Raw genomic sequence first — 19,188 nt, 5'->3', positions numbered from 1 at the left:
CACTCCCACCCACAGTGTATGAGAGTTCTCTTCTCTCTACATCCTCTTCAACACTTGTTACTTCCTTTCTTGTTAATTATAGCCATTCTGATGGGAGTGAGGTGATATCTCATTGTAGTTTTGACTTGCATTTCCCTAATAGTTAATGATCTTGAACATCTTTTCATGTGCCTGTTGGCCATCTGTATATCTTCTTTGGAGAAATATCTGTTCAGATCTTTTGCCCATTTTTTAATTGCATTGTTGTTGAGACATATGAGTTCTTTGTATATTTTGGGTATTAACTCCTTATCAGATATATGGTTTGCAAATATTTTCTCCCAGTTATTAAGTTGTCTTTTCGTTCTGTTGATGGTTTCCTTTGCTTTGCAGAAACTTTTTAGTTTGATGTAGTCCCATTTGTTTATTTTTTCTATTGTTTCCCTTGTCCCGTCAGACATGGTACTTGAAAATATGCTGCTGACTGGTGGTGCAGCAGTTAACTGTGCACGTTCCACTTCGCGGCCCAGGGTTGGCAGTTTGGAGCCAGGTGTGGACCTGCACACCACTTGTCAGGCCACGCTGTGGCAGGCATCCCACAAATAAAGTAGAGGAAGATGGGCACAGATGTAAGCTCAGGGCCAGTCTTCCTCAGCAAAAAGAAGAGGATTGATGGCAGGTGTTAGCTCATGGCTAGTTTTCCTCAAAAAATAAAATAAAATAAATAAAAGTTACCATCACAAGAAAATATTTTGAAACTATGTATGGTGATTGATGTTAACTAGAATTACTGTGGTGATTGTTTTGCAATATATACAAATATCAAATCATTGTTTACACTTGAAACTAATATAAAGTTATATGTCGATTATACCTCAATAAAAAGAGATTAATAAAAAAAAGAGACTATGCTGCTGAGACCAATGTGAAAGAGCATACTGCCTATGTTTTCTTCTAGAAGTTTCATGATTTCAGGTCTTACATTCAAGTATTTAACCCATTTTGGGTTGATTTTTGTGCATGATGTAAGGGAATGGTCTACTTTCATCCTTTTGCATGTGGCTGTCCAGTTTTCCCAAGACCATTTATTGAAGAGACTTTCATTTCTCCATTGTATGTTCTTGGCTCCCCTGTTGAAAATTAGCTGTCCATAGATGTGTGGGTTTATTTTTGGGCTCTCAATTCTGTTCCATTGATCTGTGTGTCTATTTTTGTGCCAGTATCATGCTGTTTTGGTTACTATAGCTTTGTAGTATATGTTTAAATCAGGGAGTGTGATGCCTCCAGCTTTGTTCTTTTTTCTCAGGATTCCTTTGGCTATTCCGGGCCGTTTGTTGTTCCATATAAATTTTAGGATTCTTTGTTCTATTTCTGTGAAAAAACATTGTTAGAAATTTGATAGGGATTGCATTGAATCTGTAGATTGCTTTAGGAAGTATGGACATTTTAACCGTGTTAGTTCTTCCAATCCAAGAGCATGGAATATCTTTCCATTTCTTTGTGTCTTCTATTTATTTCAGCAATGTTTTGTAGTTTTCAGTGTACAGATCTTTCACCTCTTTGGTTAAGTTTATTCCTAGGTATTTTATTCTTTTTGTTGCAATTGTAAATGGGATTGTATTCTTAATTTCTCTTTCTGCTACTTTGTTGTTAGTGTATAGAAACACAACTGATCTTTGCATGTTGATTTTGTATCCTGCAACTTTACCATACTCGTTTATTATTTCTAAAGGTTTTTTGGTGGATTCTTTAGGGTTTTCTATATATAAAGTCATGTCATCTGCAAATAGTGACAGTTTCACTTCTTCCTTTCCAATTTGGATCCCTTCTATTTCTTTTTCTTGCCTGGTTGCTCTGGCTAGGACTTCCAATACTATGTTAAATAAGAGTGGTGACGGTGGCCATCCTTGTCTGATTCCTGTTCTTAGAGGGATGGCTTTCAGTTTTTCTACATTGAGAGTGATATTAGCTGTGGGTTTGTCATAGATGGCCTTTATTATGTTAAGGCACTTTCCTTCCATACCCATTTTATTCAGTTTTTATCATAAATGTATGCTGTATCTTGTCAAATACTTTCTCTGCATCTATTGAGATGATCAAGTGATTTTTATTCTTCATTTTGTTAATGTGGTGTATCACGCATAACCCAGGTCTTGAGTTATATTCAGAAAAACAATCTCAAAGCTTGTTCTATAAATTAAATGCCAATATAAAATGTTCTAAACTAGACCAACAGTACCTTGGATTCACTCTATGCAACTGGAGTCTCTCCAGAGTTATTTTTTAAGTCAAAAGTGAGGTGAAATAAGGTCACATTTATGTGAGCAAAGATTGTTCTTTAGATAGAGAGGCAAAAAGAACCATGATGATAAAGATAGTGGACTCAAATCAGACTTCCTGGGTTAAATCCTCGCTTCACAACTGTGCCTCTGGCAAATTGCTTACCTTCCCAGGCCTTGGTGATATAATAATTGGACAGAGCTTATAGGGATGCTGTGTGGCTTGAATAAGCATTCTATGTGGTGCTCACAGTATTGTGTCAGGCACATTGTAAAACTCTCAATAAATGCTAGGTAGTATTTATATTAGCTTGGAGTCCTTCTATTGCAGTTGACAGAAACTTCCGCTCATACTCCTTAAAAGATAAAAGGAAATTATTGGCCAGTGATTATCAAGCATGGTTTGATCCAGATGTTCAAATCTTATCAAGGCCCTGGAGTCTCTTGGTTTCTCTTTGCTGTGTTGGCTTTATTTTCAGACTTCACACAGTGCTGACCACCCTTGCTAGCTCCAGGTATGCTTCTCTTGGAATAGCTGCAAGCCTCTCATCCTTGTACCACACTATCCAGGGTAGCGGAGACTTCCTCCTCCTCCACCAGTCCGATCAGTGCCCTGGGCATGGTTCTCCTAATTCTAATTACGTTATTTGCCCATCCTGAGCTAATCACAGTGGCCAGGAAGGTGAGATGCATTGGCTGGCTTAAGGCAATCAGAACATACCCTGGTCCTGAAGGTAGTATTGTGCCAAAGGAAATCCAGGTACAGTAGTACTAAAGGAATGATGCTAAACAGCAAGAGCAAGCGTTGATCATCACCACCAACAACAAATGTTGATCATCATTAATGGCAGTATTTTTCACATCTAATGGTTATAACCACCACTGTGAGGTAGGTATCCTTATCCCCAATTTATATGAGGAGACTGGGACTCAGAAGTTAAATACAACTTTCTGGTGGGATTTTATAACTGTTGACCTCAATCTTGGTGTAAGTAACTCATGGAAAATCTTTAGGAGGTGTAATTGGGCTGTGGATGAAATAGAATAAAAATCCTTAAATATAAAATAACTGCAAGCTGATGACTAACATAAATATGATAGAGATAAGAGTACAATATTAACAACAAATATGTCCACAATAGCATGACATTCCCTGGACATTAAATATAGGAAGTATTTGGTCATTACAGCACTAAATCTCCTAGAATTGAGTGAAAAGCCTCACCCTAAAGGATAGCACTTAATATGACTTAACAGTCTCCTATCTTGTTTCCTTTATGTATAATGGTTGAGCATCATAGAATCATAGTTAGAAAATGTCCAAGACATCATATGATGCATGATACAGATGAAGCGCAAGTAACATGCATCTTAGTATGTAAAACTAATTTGTCTGTCCTAAGTTTAATATTGAAGCACATAGGGGCTCTTTGGAAACCAGCTTGGAGGGTTTCCAGTAAGTTTCCTGGAAATGGTCGAGAGATTTGTGCTGGGATGTTATCTAAGCTCTCCCAGGCCTCTCCCAGGCATCCTCTGTGCTTGGGGGCCAACAACTTTCCAAGGTAATCGCCTTCACATTGCCATTGAGTGGTTTCACTTTCTATCATAAGGGAGAAGCATCTCTCTGAGCCTGCTCAAGGTAGAAGAGTTCTGATTGTGTTTAATGTCTGTGGAACTCCGTTGGTCCTCTGCCAGATCCCCATGGAATCTTTTTATGTATGTATGTATTTATTGGTGAGGAAGATTGACCCTGAGCTAACATCTGTTGCCAGTCTCCCTCTATTTTGTACATGGGAGGCCACCACAGCATGGCTTGATGAATGTTGTGTAGATCCATGCCCGAGATCCTAACCCACAAACCCTGGGTGGCCAAAGTGGAGTATGGGAACTTAACCATTACACCACCTGGCTGGCCCCACCTTGGAATCCTTTAACCATGTCTGTTAGGAGTTTTGCCTCCAATATCCTCCACCTGAGACTCTCTTTTGAAGACTGTTCTCAGGCTAATCTAGCTTTTTCCCACATGGGCAGAGAGCCAGAATTTCCTAGGAGCTTATGTCACAAAGCAATCCTTAGCCAATAACTGATAGATGGGGGAGTCTGAAACTCAATTCCCTTACTGACAGTGGTAAAAGTCCAAGATGTTACTTCTACTCCAGAGCTCCCTGCTGGATCAGGCGGTGCCCTTGCCTGCTTCCTTCCCTTCCCTGGCCTGTTTCCCCCACCCGTTCACTGGTCTATCCTGGGAGCACTTCCTTAATAAGCCACTTGCATAAGAATCCTCACCTCAGAGTCAGCTTCTAGGGAACCCAACATAAGTTAGTGTCTCTAATCCATGTCATCTTTCTCTGCCAAGCTTCCTCTGGCACATATAGAGGAAAGGCTGCAGATTCGGACTTGCTTAGATACCATGCCTTCCAAAAATACAGTGGACAGGTGCAAAAACATGCTCTATACACTGCGTCCTTCTTCATTGGTGGCTTATCCTCAGGCCAAGCTGGACACTGTGTGGTTGATTATCAGCCAGCTAATGAGAAGTGTCACTTCATTCTCAGTCTCCTGTCTCAGGCATTTCAACACAACAGTCACTTCATCAGGCACAGCTATAGTATGAGCAGCCCAAGACTTGATGTTTCTTGTGGATTATCCAGTTGAGAAGGTGAAGTGTGAGCTACAGGGAGTAATTTTCTTAGTCATAGAGGATCAGAATTAATAGTTCTTAAGCATTTGGAAATACTGACATCATTGTGCAGTGGGAATACTAGAAAGACAGAGTGCCTTATTGCTTATTGACTCTGTGTTAGTGACAGTCCCTCGACACCTATCTTGTTTTTGCTAGGTCTTGCAGCACTAAGCCAGTAAAGAGGCTGGTGCAGACAAAGAACTGAAGATGCCAGTCGTACTGTAAAGTGGTTTCATGCTATAACTTCCATTTTACTGCATGATGTGGGGTTGTTTATTAACTACAACTCATTATCTTTCTGAAAGGCATGTTAGATAGTTAGACAGGAAGGGTTTGTCAGTATGAATTGCCTTTCATGCATTCCCAGAAGGTACTATTATAAAAACAAGGACCTTTGAAAATCAACAGCAAGCTTAAGTGGTTTTCCAAGGAAACCTCTGTTCCGCCTTCAGGCAGAGAGTAGATATTAAGTTCCTGGGGAATTATTACCTAGCTAAAAGGCTCTCTCTTTATTTGGCAGTTTTGGCAGACTTTTGTCCATGATTTATTACCCTACCTTAGACCTGTAAATGTCCTGGGAACTCTGCTTCCTACTCTGATGGAAAGTGAATCTCTCTCTTTTCAAAAAGCAGAAGGCAATGAGTGTTATCTGATTATGCCGGACCCCTGCTCAGTCAGATACCCTCACTGCTGCTTTTGCATATGGTTTGAAGCATATCCTGTCACTCAGTGTTCCCTTAATGTGACCCAGCCTTCTGTAGCAGAGGAGGATATCAGTGCTCGCTCTACCCACATCCTTGTTCTCATGCATGTGTGGCTCCCCATGACTTTTACTCCCAGCAGCCCACACCTGCCAATCTTTGTAGGAGAGGAGCCCTCAGCCTGCTGGAGTAGGCTTGGTCTGTGGTCATGGAAAGTCAAAATATCCTGGGTATTTAAGACTTGTGGGGCTTGAGAGCAGAGCTCTCCATCAATGACTGATGGGTAAGGAGCATAAACACTCTCACTCCCTTGCCTCTGATTGGGACAGCTCTGCGGTGTCACCTCTCTTGTCTGCAGAGCACCTCTATGGGACTGAGCAAAAGTAACTCTCCGGGGAACTTTGCCTGATGTCACAACCTTGTTAAGCCTCTCTTTGCTTTGTGGTCCCACTTCCCCACTACCCTTCCTAACAAAACGCTGTAACATAAATTCATGTCTTAGAGTCTTCTAGAGAATCCTGAGTAGACGTCTTGTTTCCATTTTCCTTGCTACTACCTCCCTGCACACAAACCTCTAATCACACCTGACTTGCTATCAGTCCTTAAACACATGCTACACAGTCCCCGCTGTGTTTTGCTCATGCTGCTTTCTTAACCCAGACTAACCTTCTTCTCACTCCATCTTCATCTGTCATCATCTCTCCCATCCTTTTAAGGACCAGACGAGGGCCACATCTTTCCCAATCTGGATTACTCTCTCTCTCTTCCCTCAGTAGTTTCTTTGTACTTATATTGGAGCAACTGTCATTGTTTATATGACATTGAGCTTGCTGCACAGTAGCAGCCCTCTTCTCTCAGCAATCAGGACCAATAGGAGGTCAGTTAATACAGGAAGTCACAAAAATCACGCACGTACAAACATACACCGCCAATACATTTCTTAATCATTTATTTTAACTTAAATGTGCATTCATTTTCAAGTCTTCTAATATACGGACAATTCATTTTGTTTAAGTGTGGTTTCAGTGATTAAAATTCTGTCATACCTGCCTGGCATAAATTATAACCCTAATGCATCATAATCAACAATTTCTAGTTTGAGTTTCTCTAAAGTGAAACAAGAACTTAAGAATATTAACAAAGTAAACCAAATGCAAAATATTTCTAAATATTCATATTTTTTTCTCACCTCTTACAGCTTCAAGACCAAATATAATTCAATGGCAAATTTATTTTCAAATCTTTAGCTCTTCTAAAGTATTCAACTTAATTTTTTTGTTTTTCTGGTGAGGAAAATTGTCCCTGAGCTAACATCCATGCCAGTCTTCCTCTATTTTGTATGTGGGATGCTGCTACAGCATGGCTTGATGAGCAGTGTGCAGGTCTGCACCTGGGATCCGAACCTGTAAACCCCAGGCTGCCAAAGTAGAGTACATGAACCCAACCACTAGGCCACCGGTCTGGCCCAAGTTAATTTTTATAGTAACAGCTGTCTTTTTGTACTCTTCATTTTATGTGATATTAAATTATATAATTAGAACCACAAATATACGTGGCATAAAGAGCTTGGGGGGAGCTAATGCAGCGGACTTTTGGTGAGCATGCAGTTCAACTGATGGGAGCAGGCACGCATGGTGATTGTATAGAGGATCCTGCTCTTCATTGGGAATGGAGAGCATTAATCTGATGAGTCAGTTAAATAAGGGCAGAATAGTAGAGCTTTTATCCAATATTATGACTCCTGGATAGACTGAAAACTCATTGAAAAGCAGCATCTGTGTCTTATGTGTCCCTACAGCACTTAGCAGAATGCCTTAAAAGCATAACTGCAAGAGGGCATTCCATATGTGTTAGTAGAATTGAATAATTGAATTGAATTCTGCTACCTTTTTCTGAGCAGGAGTTGGTTGAATAATGTAAAATGGTGGTGTGCCAGGAGAGGATGTTGCCTTGGAATTTCCTTGCAAGAGTACCAAAAATATGCCAAGACATTGGATATGTGCAGGCTGCAAGATGATTCCCTTCTCTGAATTTCTTTTGAATGTGATTATAATACCATGAGACTCCATCTTTATTGTTTTCTACTCTCACAAGATTCGAGGACTATATTTATACAAAGTCACCAGTATATTTTAATTTAAGCTAAAACCTCTGGAACATTAATAAATCCCAATAATGCATGTTTTGATCTCTAGTAATATACTCTAGATTAGTATGTGACACTTGCACATATCACTTTTCCTACCAACATATTTTCCTACCCAAAGATCTCGACCAAAAGCAAATAGAGCCTGCACTGGTCTGTTCTGAACCTTAGTAGCTTAAAACAACAATATGTTATTATCGCTCGTGATTCTGTGGAGTGACTGCACTCAGCTAGGTGGTTCTCATTTAAGGTCTCTCGTGTGGTTGCAGCTAGATGGTAGACTGAGCCTGAAGTCTTCTGAAGGCTTGACTGGGCTGGTTGTTCAACTTGGCTGTCTCACGCTGGATGTTGGCTGCCAGCTGAGAACTCAGCTAGGCCTACCAACTAGACTACCTACATGTGGCTTGGGTCTCACACCATGGGTTCCCAGAGGGAGCATCCCAAGAATATCCATTCCAAAAGAGGAAGTAGGAGCTGTTAACCTTAAGGCCTGGGTCCAGAAACTGGCACATTGTTACTTCTGCTGTGTTCTACTAGTCAGAGCAAACAAAGAGCCCACTCATAGCCAAAGGGAGAGGGCAAATACCTCACCTTTCATTGACTATAGTATCAAAAGTAGTGACCTCTTTAATCTGCTATAAGGTGCATTATAATTTCCCATTCATGACATTCACTTAAACTAAAATTTACTGAAATTGTGAAAACAATAAGTCCCTTTAATAGGCACTTGATCTAAAATAATCAGCTTAAATATTAGATGGATAGTCTATTTCACTATCCAATCTCATTTTTTGCCCCTGATAGGAAGGTTGAATAAAATACTTCAAATGATTTTCCCACCCTTACTAATAATTTTAACACCACCAAGAGGAAGGAAAGTCAGACAAAGATTCCTTTACTTTGTAATGGTCTCAATTTTTTTTTTGTTGTTGTTGCTGAGGTTTGAACAGCCTCTGGCTTTGCTGTGAATTGTTGCATTTCTGAATTCTTTCCATCTGCCCTCTCTCACAGGAGAGCAGTTCTCGACCCTTGTCTAAGTGTTCAGGAGTCAAGTTCCTGAAGGCAAAGCCTGAGAAAGTACTCTACTTTTCCTACCTTATTTATGAAAAATCAAAGTTCAGTTGACTCAATGGCAAGTGAGAGACCTACAGAACAGAGGCTCTGGGTATATATTCACATTGAATATGTTTATCTAAACTTTTGATTTGGGGATGGTTGTAGATCCACATGCAGGTATGAGAAATAATACCGAGAGATCTTAGGTACCCATTACCCAGTTTCCCAGGATGGCAACATCTTACAAAGCTGTAGTACAGTGTCACAACCAAGATAGTGACATTGGTATAACCCACTAATTTTATTCAGATTTTCTCAGTTTTTATTTGTATGTGTGTGTGTATTTAGTTCTATGCAACTTAATCACATGTATAGCTTTGTGTATCCACTACCACAGCCAAGACACAGAACAGTTCCATCACCTCAAGGATCCCTTGTGCTCTTTTATATTTATTTATTTATTTACTTACTTTTATTGGGGTATAATTGACATACAGCATTATGGTAGTTTCAGGAGTACAAGAGAATGATTTGATACTTGTTTATATTGTGAAATGATCACCACGATAAATCTAGTTAATATCTGCCACCATACACAGTTACAATTTTTTTCTTACAATGAGAGCTTTTAAGATCTACTCTTTTAGCAACTTTCAAATATGCAATAGAGTTTTATTAACCATAGTCACCGTGTTGTACATTACATCCCCATGACTTATTTATTTTATAACTGAAAGTTTGTACCTTTTGACTCCCTTCACCCATTTCACCTGCCCCCCACCCCCCTGCCTCTGGCAAGCACTAATCTGTTTTCTGTATCTGTGAGCTTGGTTTGTTATGGGTTTTTTTAGATTCCATATAAGTGAGATCATACGATATTTGTCTTTCCTTGTCTGACTTATTTCACTTAGCATAATGCCCTCAAGCTCACTTGATGTTGTTACAAAGGGCAAGAAGTCATTCTTTTTTATGGCTGCATGATATTCCATTTTGTGTGTGCGCGTGTGTGTGTGTGTGTGTGTGTAGGTATAGATGCCAACCACATTTTCTTTATCCGTTCATCCATCGACGGACATTTAGGTTGTTTCCATGTCTTGTATATTGTAAATGATGCTGCACAAACATGAGGGTACATCTATCTTTTTGTTTTCATTTTCTTTGGAAGAATACCCAGAAGTGGAATGGCTAGGTCATATGCTAGTTCTATTTTTAATTTTTTGAGGACCCTCCATACTGTTTTCCACAGTGGCTGCACCAACTTACATTCCCACCAACAGTGCACAGGGTCTCCTTTTCTCCACATCCTCTCCAACACTTATTTCCTGTCTTTATGATAATAGCCGTAATAACAGGTGTGAGGTGATACCTCATTGTAGTTGTGATTTGTATTTCCCTGATGATTAGTGGTGTTGAACTTTTCATGTACGTCTTGGCCATCTGTATGTCTTTTTTGCAAAAATGTCTATTCAGATCCTCTGCCCACTTTTTAATCAGATTGATTTTTTTTTTTTTTACTGAGTTGTATGAGTTTTTTAAAAATATATTTTGGATATTAATCCCTTATCAGATACATTATTTGCAAACATCTCTCCCATTCTGTAGGTTGCCTTTTCATTTTGTTACTGGTTTCCTTTGCTGTGCAGCAGCTTTTTGGTTTGGTGAAATTCTACTTGTTTATTTTTGCTCTTGTTACCTTTGATTTGGTGTCAGATTCAAAAAAATCACTTCCGAGACTGATGTCAAGGAGCTGCCTATGTTTTCTTCTAGGAGTTTTATGGTTTGAGGTCTTACATTCAAGTCTTTAATCCATTTTGAGTTGATTTTTGTCTGTGGTGTCAGATAACAATCTATTTTCATTCTTTTGCATGTGCCTGTCCAGTTTTCCCAACACCATCTATTGAACACCATCTACTGTCCTTTCTCCCTTGTATATTCTTGGCTCCTTTGTCATAAATTCATTGACCATATATGCGTGAGTTTATTTCTGGGCTCTCTATTCTGTCCCATTGATCTATGTGTCTGTTTTTATTCCAATACCATACTGCTTTCATTGCTGTAGCGTTGTGATGCTGTTTGAAATCAGGGAATGTGATGCCTCCAGCTTTGTTCTTCTTAATATTGCTTTGGCTATTTGAGGTATTTTGTGGTCCTGTACAAATTTTAGGATTCTTTGTTCTGTTTCTATGAAAAATGCCATTGGACATTCATAAGGATTGCACTGAATCTGTAGATTGCTTTGGGTAGTATGGACATTTTGACAATATTAATTCTTCCAATCCATGAGCACAGAATATCTTACCATGTATTTCTGTCTACCTTGTGGTTATAACCATCCCCACCTCCCTTCTGCCACCTGCCTCTCTATTCCGTATCTTTTTTGTCATTTCAAGAATGTCATGTAAATGGAATTTTACAGTATATATCCTTTTCAGACTCAATTTTTTCACTCAGCACAACTCTCTAGAGATTCATCCAAGTTGTTGCATGTATCAATAGTCATTCCTTTTTATTGCTGAGTAGTGTTCCAGAGTATGACTGTACCACAGTTTGTTTAACCATTCCCCTATTGAAGGACATCTAGGTTGTTTCCAGTTTTCTACTACTACAAATAAAGATGATATGAATATTTGTGTACAGGTTTCTATGTAGACGTGATCTTTCATTTTTCTAGAATAAATGCCCAAGAGTGCAGTTGCTATGTTATATGGTAGTTATATGTTTAGTCTTATAAGAAACTCCCAAACTGTTTTCCAGAGTAGCTACACCATTTTACATTCTCACCAGCAGTATTTGAACTAGTTTTTGCACACTGAATATTAATGATATGAATTACCAATACAGCTTTTACTAATTAGTAGCCGGCAGCCCAATGTGAATCAAGCATTACCGGCTACTTTTCCTTTCTTGGCCACTTATGAAAGCCTTGAGACATCAAGGACAGACAGGGAGAAGTATTTTCTGGAGCTCTTTTCAGTGGCATATTTATTCCTGTCTCATATCCCAAACTAAAGGTCCAGTCCTCAATGCATCACAGGCACTCAATATTATGGACTGAATGTGTGTTATATATCTCTTCTCAAATTCCTTTTATTTTAATGTTAAAAATTATATGCAAATATCTTCATAGAGTTTTCCAGCCTGTCTTTTCTCATACCTAAGGTATCTCTTAAATCAATAAGTACTAAAATAGTGGAATGGGAAAGGGTTGTCCATTTAAGCCACCAAGTAAATATTGTACATTCAGACATGGGCTGCAGAATAACAAACCAAGCATTCTCACTTTTTCTTTTCACCTTTCTCCCCTTGGCCAGGTGGAGTTTGCTGCTGACATTGGCCTTCAGTACAAAGGCGAGCTGACGGTTGTTTTACGTTACATTCCCCCAGAGAAGAACCTGATGCTTCCACTAGGACAACTTCAAGGTAGGGTCAAAATCAATGACCTTGATCCAGGACATTCTGTTTTCTAGAAGTGTGGGAATAGGGGTGAGGGATTGGTTGGACTATGTTACTTTTGCATTACACAGATGAAATGTAAAAGGTTACATGTCAGTGTCTTTTGAGGAGAGTTGAGAAGTATATACTATATATGGGGGAGGGTGTGGGGTTCTTACAAGGAAAGGACAAAGTTCATAGTTAGAAACCAGACTTGATGGTGAGATTTGTTTCCTGGAAGTCCCAAAGATATAGGATCTTCCCCACTGGGGAGAGGGAAGATAGTCTGCTGAGAGGAGAGGTGTAGAAAGCTGCTGTATGTATTTATGATGTTCACAGCTACTCAGGGAGTCTTGAGGAAGAAGTTGACCTAGAACACAGCATGCGAAGGAAAAATCCAGAGAGGGTCAACTTTTACAGGCAGCTTCCTCTGTCCTTCCATTCACTGTTGGCCTTTTCAGTGTGACCCTGTGCAAATAACTTACTATCTCTGGCCTCAATTTCCTCATTTCACAGGATTATTATAAGGATTAAATAAGTTCATTCATGTATAGTGCTTAAAAGAATACTAAATAAAGGTAGTGGTGGCGGCAGTTATTATTCACGTTGAGTTTATTTTACCAGAATAAAAGTGTGTCATGGGGAAGAGTTTTCTCTCATCCCCAAATGTAATTGTGCCTGGGCTCTATCGCCCTTAGAGCTGGCCTGGCATGGAGTTGACAGTTTACAAGACTAAAATATCAAAAAAGGGAGTTATGGAATTTTCTTTTTTGAAGTCTTGATGTTTGTGTGTGGCTTTCACTATAGCTATTTCTCACCGAGAGCAGAAACGTGGCCAGACAGCTCTCAGGGTCTTTTCCATTTTATTCCTTTATACCCTATGAAAAGATATACCCTGTAGGGGAACATTTAAAGTTTTAAATTTATTCATTTTTTCAACAAACACAAATAAAAGACCTATTCAGAAGGAATCCAATGGCATAAAAACATTGAAACAGTTTTTACATGGAAAAATATACAGTAATATAAAGACCTGATTCAGGAACAGATGAAATACATCTTTGCAGATTTCCTTTGTAAATTTTGAAATGGAACCCATGATCTCTCTCTCTCTGTTTCATTTTGATGGCTGATGCAGGAAAGAAGACCTTTAAAAGGGGAAAGAAGAAGGAGTCGGCTGTCATCTCTGGAGGAATATTAGAAGTGTTCATCAAAGAGGCAAAGAATTTGACAGCGGTGAAGTCAGGAGGCACTTCTGATAGCTTCGTGAAGGGGTAATTTTGTTTTAGCTCATTTTAGACGATACTTAATGGGAGATGAAAGGATCCGTGATCCACGAGACAGTGGTAGCTGTGAGGCTTTTGTGTTCTTACTCTAAATGTACTAAGAAAGAGCTGCTGGTGAATGCTGGCTCTTACATCTAATACAATACAAGTATAGAGGGAACTGCTTATTCTAGCTTTCAGCCTGCTTCCAGCATATTTCACGATTTGCCGTCACACTTCCCTCAGGACTGGCAAATTTTCCTGTGAGATTCGTTTCCTAAAGGAGGAGAAAATGAGATTTTCTATGTGTAATATATTTTTATTGTGCTTTGTTGTCATTTGGTGCTGGCAGTATGCCACAACAACAAAAACATTGGATCCTTGGTATTTTGATCTCTTTGGGGAAATTGTAGGACGTGGAGATGTCAGAGCATCCTCACTGGAGATACCCACTGGAGAGTGTTCTGAGGAAGCTCCAGGACTGCCTGCTGGGCATTTATGCCCACTTGGTGGAGCACAGGGCAGTTACTTGAGGGAATGCAGCCCTTTAAATGGACATTCTTGCCTAGCAACCCAAACGACAAATTCCTCTTGATTTGTATTTGAGATTTTTTCCCTGTAATTAGAGGAACTAGAACTGAAAGGATATCTTTCATTCATTCAAACACATACGTAAATGCACATGTACCAAGCGCTAAGTGCTGCAGTTTCAAAAACAAGACGTGGTCCCTGTCCTCACGGAGCACCATAAAGCACATAAGGAAAAACAAATTCCCGTAATGCCAGCCGTGAGGATAATTCTTTGAGTCAGATGACAGTATTGTTCCTCTCCTTGATCCTTCTTAGAAAAGTGTCATTTTCCCTGCAAGGACATGAGTCAAGCCTTTAGCCTCACACATTCTGACTTTGATAAGGCCAGTAATAAGGAGAAACAGATGTCTGGGACTACCCCACTGGTGAGAGTATGTGCCTGAATCTGGTCTATCTGTCCTTCGCTCTTTCTCACTGTAGCTTTAAATACAGAAAAATGCTTTATTTGGATCCTGCCATTGCAATTTACCTTACCAGCCCCGCCATCCTGTTCAGGCCTCTTGCCGCTCACTATTTGGTGGGATGAGGGGATGGTGCCTCCCCTATGGCCTCGTTGTGGCCTTGCCATGAGACTTAACATCTTTTGAAACAGTTTTCACTTTATCATGGTAAACATTTATGAAGCATAAATAATACAGTATCTTTATTCTATTTTTAAAAAGCCAAAAACGTTTTCTCTTTTCTTTTTTTTTTTTTTTTTTTTTTTAAAGATTTTATTTTTTCCTTTTTCTCCCCAAAGCCCCCCGGTACATAGTTGTGTATTCTTCGTTGTGGGTTCTTCTAGTTGTGGTATGTGGGATGCTGCCTCAGCGTGGTCTGACGAGCAGTGCCATGTCCGCGCCCAGGATTCGAACCAACGAAACACTGGGCCGCCTGCAGCGGAGCACGCGAACTTAACCACTCGGCCACGGGGCCAGCCCCTTCTTTTTTTTTTTTTTTTTAACCTTTTGACCCCTGCACTCATTTATCCCACCTCCTGCCTCTGGGAACCACCACCGTGTTCTCTGTATCTATGAGCTGTTTTTTTTTTCCTTTAGATTCCACATAGATGGGAGATCATATGGTATTGGTCTTTCTCTATCAGATTTATTTCACTTAGCATAATGCCCTCGAGGTCTGTCCATGTCACAAATGGCAAGATTCCATTCTTTTTTATGGCTGAATAATATTCCTCTGTGTGTGTGTGGGGGGGGGGGGGGTGGGTGTATGTATGTATCACAATTTCTTTATCCATTCATCCATGAACGGACACTTGGTTTGTTTTCATGTTTTGGCTATTATAAATAATGCTACAGTGAATATGGGGGAGCATACATCTTTTTGAGTTAGTGTTTTTGTTTGCTTTAGATAAATACCCAGAAGTGGAATTGCTGGATCATATGGTAGTCCTATTAATTTTTTGAGGAAGCTCCATGCTGTTTTCCATAGTGATTGCACCAGTTTACATTCACACCAACGGTGTACAAGGGTTCCCTTTTCTCCACATCCTCACCAACACTTGTTATTTCTTATCTTTTTGATAATAGCCGTTCAAACAGGTGTGAGGTGATATCTCATTGGGGTTCTGATTTGCATTTCCCTGATGATTAGTGATGTGAGCATCTTTTCATGTCCCTGTTCGCCATCTATACGTCTTCTTTGGAAAAATGTCTATGCAGATCCTCTGCCCGTTTTTTTTAAGATTTTATTTTTCCTTTTTCTCCCCAAAGCCTCCCAGTACATAGTTGTAAATTCTTCGTTGTGGGTCCTTCTAGTTGTGGCATGTGGGACACTGCCTCAGCGTGGTTTGATGAGCAGTGCCATGTCCACACCCAGGATTCGAACCAACGAAACACTGGGCTGCCTGCAGCGGAGCACATGAACTTAATCGCTTGGCCACGGGGCCAGCCCCCTCTGTCCATTTTTTAATCAGATTGTTTGTTTGTTGCTTTTGAGTTGTATCACTTCTTTATAAATTTTGGATATCTGTCTCTTTTTTTTTTGAGGGAGATTAGCCCTGAGCTAACATCTGCTGCCAATCCTCCTCTTTTTGCTGAGGAAGACTGGCCCTGAGCTAACATATGTGCCCATCTTCCTTTACTTTATATGTGGGGTGCCTGCCACAGCATAGCTTGATAAGCAGTGCATAAGTCCATACCCGAGATCCAAACCGGCAAACGTGGGGCAGCTGAAGAGGAATGTGCGAACTTCATTACTGCACCAGCAGGCTGGCCCCTATTTATTTCTTATCAGATATGTGATTTGCAAATATTTTCTCCCATTCTGTGGGTTGCTTTTTTGTTTTATTTTGATGGTTTCCTTTTGCTGTGCAGAAGCTTTTTAGTTTGATGTAGTTCCACTTGTTTATTTTTGCTTTTGTTGTTTCGCTTTTGGTGTCAGATTCAAAAAAATCATTGCCAAGACCTTTGCTAAAAAGTTTACTGCCTATGTTGTCTTCTAAGAGTTTCATGGTTTCAGGTCTTATGTTCAAGTAACAGCCAGCAACATTCTAGTGAATTCTCTCTCTAGTTATATGTAAACATTGAATTGACTTTAAAGGGACCCCATATTTTAAAAGAGAGTATGAGAAAGCAAGAATAGACCTTTATGTAAAGTTTATATATCAGTTTAAGTCTGTCTGTAGCCAACATAACAATGGCTTAAACAGGACAAAAGATTTTTCTTATGCATATAAACAAAGACTAAAGGTAAAGTATCTAGGGCAGGTTATGGAAGTATCATTATCTGAGACCTAGGTTTCTCCTGTCTTGTTACGGTATCCACTTCATGGGCCAATACAGCCACTCAAGTTTCAGCTATGCCATCCAAATTCTAGCTAGCAAGACAGTTCCCAGAAGTTTCATACGGAACTACTTCTTATATCACATTGGCCAGAACTTAGCCACATGGCTATACTAGCTGCAAGGGATGCTGGGGAATGTAGTCTTTATTCTGGGCAATCTTGTGTCTAACTAAAAAAATGAGGATTTTTTTTTAGAGAAGAATAAGGATAGAATGGATATTGGGAAATAAGCAGTCTCTACTTGGGCTGTGAAATGAAGTCTCCAGTGTCCTGTGTACCATCTTCATTTTAAGGTCATTTGTTTTGTGATATTTTTCATGTTTGTTTATGTACTAATTCCATACCTATATGTCTCCTTCCCTGATTCATCAGGTACCTAGAGCCCAGTTCTCTCCTGTGGTCAAAAATAGTGTTTTGACCATAATAAATAAGGCCTGGGGTGCAGATATTATATTTGAGAAGAGATTCCTGGAAGCAGCGAGAGAGTGAAGAAAATAAGATAGGGAAGGGAGGGAAGCTGATAAAAATGCCAATAGGCGTATTACCACTGTGGGCAACTGAGGCTCAGTCCCACTGGGGGAGCAACAAGGAACTCTGTGGAAAGTACCTTAGGATTGTCTCCTCAAGGGACAGGGAAGCTGAGGGCTTCATTCATTAATTTCCAAAACTCATTCGTTGAGGGTTGCTCCTAGGGACATTGAATCCCCAGTATCCCAGGTTTTCCTGCACGTAACCTGAGCCAGCTCACACGACACCAAAGTGCTTAACTGGAGAAGCTGGGAGAAACAGGTGCTTGACGTGGAAAGCTGTCAGCATGCCAGGAACTGCTTATCCTGGCTTCAAGTCAACCTGGAGGTGGGCCAAAGATGACAGGCGGCAGGACTTTAAATAGTGTCTACCACAGGAGGTATTTTCATTTCCAGATGAGGGAAAGGCCAAAATGGGATTCGAAAGGAGAGTATGGGCCTTATACTATTGCCCCACTTAAAGAATAAACCATTCCACAAAATAAATTCATATTTAAGCATATAAGAACCTGGGGGAGAAAATCAAATACAAATACACATACCACACAAACACACACACACAGGGAATTATGGGAAATTGAAATGACTACTCAAGGAGGCCATTTTCTGCCTACTGTCTCACTGATGGCTTGACTGTGTGTTCTCCTGCAGCTACCTGCTCCCTGATGATAGCAAAGCCACCAAGCACAAAACTCTGGTCATAAAAAAGAGTGTCAACCCTCAGTGGAATCATACTTTCACGTTCAGTGGCCTGCATCCCCAGGATATAAAGAATGTTTGCCTAGAACTTACCATCTGGGACAAGGAGGCCTTTTCCAGCAACATCTTTCTGGGAGGAGTTCGTTTGAATTCTGGAAGCGGTGAGGGACCTTGGGGCCCTGAGATGGTCTGTGACTGGGCATGAAGCAGGGGAGTGGTTCCTGGAGGTGTGATACGTAGTAGGTGTATATGTAATTTCAGCTTAGCTGATTCCTAAAATTACCACAGATGCCCTAATCCTTTAGCTAAGGGTCTGTTCATTGTTAAAATAAAAGTATTACTGTATAGCTTTGTATCCTCCAGCTAGAAGCTCGGGATGTATAATGTTTATATTCAGTCCTTTCAAAAAATATCATTTACACTTTAGTCTAATTGAATTTCAACTACTTTCTTGGGCCTAAGTTCAGGTTTTGCTCAGGATAGGATCACCAGGACAGCACAGGCTTCTGATAGGGGAGAGAAAGACTTCTGAGACCAACTTGATTCATCTTCTTCTCAGTAGATCACTTGCAGCCATTACTCATAACTAGTTGAGTGAAAGGAAGTCATTTTTCCCCCTAAAAAAAATAGCATCCAGTGTTGTTCAAATGGGTCATGGAAACACACCACTGGTGCCACAAGACACAACTATAACGGAGTGAATTGGGAAGAAAATTACAATAGTAGAACACATGCAGCCCCCCCAAATTCTCCTTATCCCATAGCTTATGCCAGATGTAGATGGTCTGCATGCACCATGGGCAACATTCCCGTTGAGAAGCACCACATTTCTATGATGCTCTACTTATTTATAGATTAAGGAGAGTCAAGAATATCTATACCACTAAAATGAAAACTCAGGTCAGAGAAGTAGCCTAGTTAGAAAGGGAGAGCCCCGGGGCCCATTCAGCCTATTCTTCTGTCATGTTAACTCAGTTCAGATGAGCCAGCTCTCTGCCAAACTACAAAGTGGGAAAGAAATGAGCCGCCAGGGCTGTCCAGATTTGTT

At 40.1% G+C, this 19,188-nt stretch overlaps 1 protein-coding gene across 9 annotated transcripts in view; it reads left to right on the top strand.

The window, feature by feature from the left end:
- SYTL5 (synaptotagmin like 5) overlaps window positions 1-19,188 on the top strand; it is a 273,738-nt gene that overhangs the window by 199,773 nt on the left and 54,777 nt on the right. For all 9 annotated transcript variants that reach the window (XM_070502421.1, XM_070502422.1, XM_044763566.2 and 6 more), the window contains 3 exons: window positions 12,156-12,264; window positions 13,415-13,550; window positions 18,093-18,301. In XM_070502421.1, coding sequence (XP_070358522.1) covers window positions 12,156-12,264; window positions 13,415-13,550; window positions 18,093-18,301 — 454 coding nt within the window. The remainder of the gene's footprint in view (window positions 1-12,155; window positions 12,265-13,414; window positions 13,551-18,092; window positions 18,302-19,188) is intronic.

The sequence above is a fragment of the Equus asinus genome, chromosome X (genome assembly GCF_041296235.1).
Source record: "Equus asinus isolate D_3611 breed Donkey chromosome X, EquAss-T2T_v2, whole genome shotgun sequence".
NCBI classification, from domain to species: domain Eukaryota; kingdom Metazoa; phylum Chordata; class Mammalia; order Perissodactyla; family Equidae; genus Equus; species Equus asinus.
The sequence above is the reverse complement of the archived record's forward strand: the minus strand, read 5'-3'. Positions and strand labels throughout refer to the sequence as shown.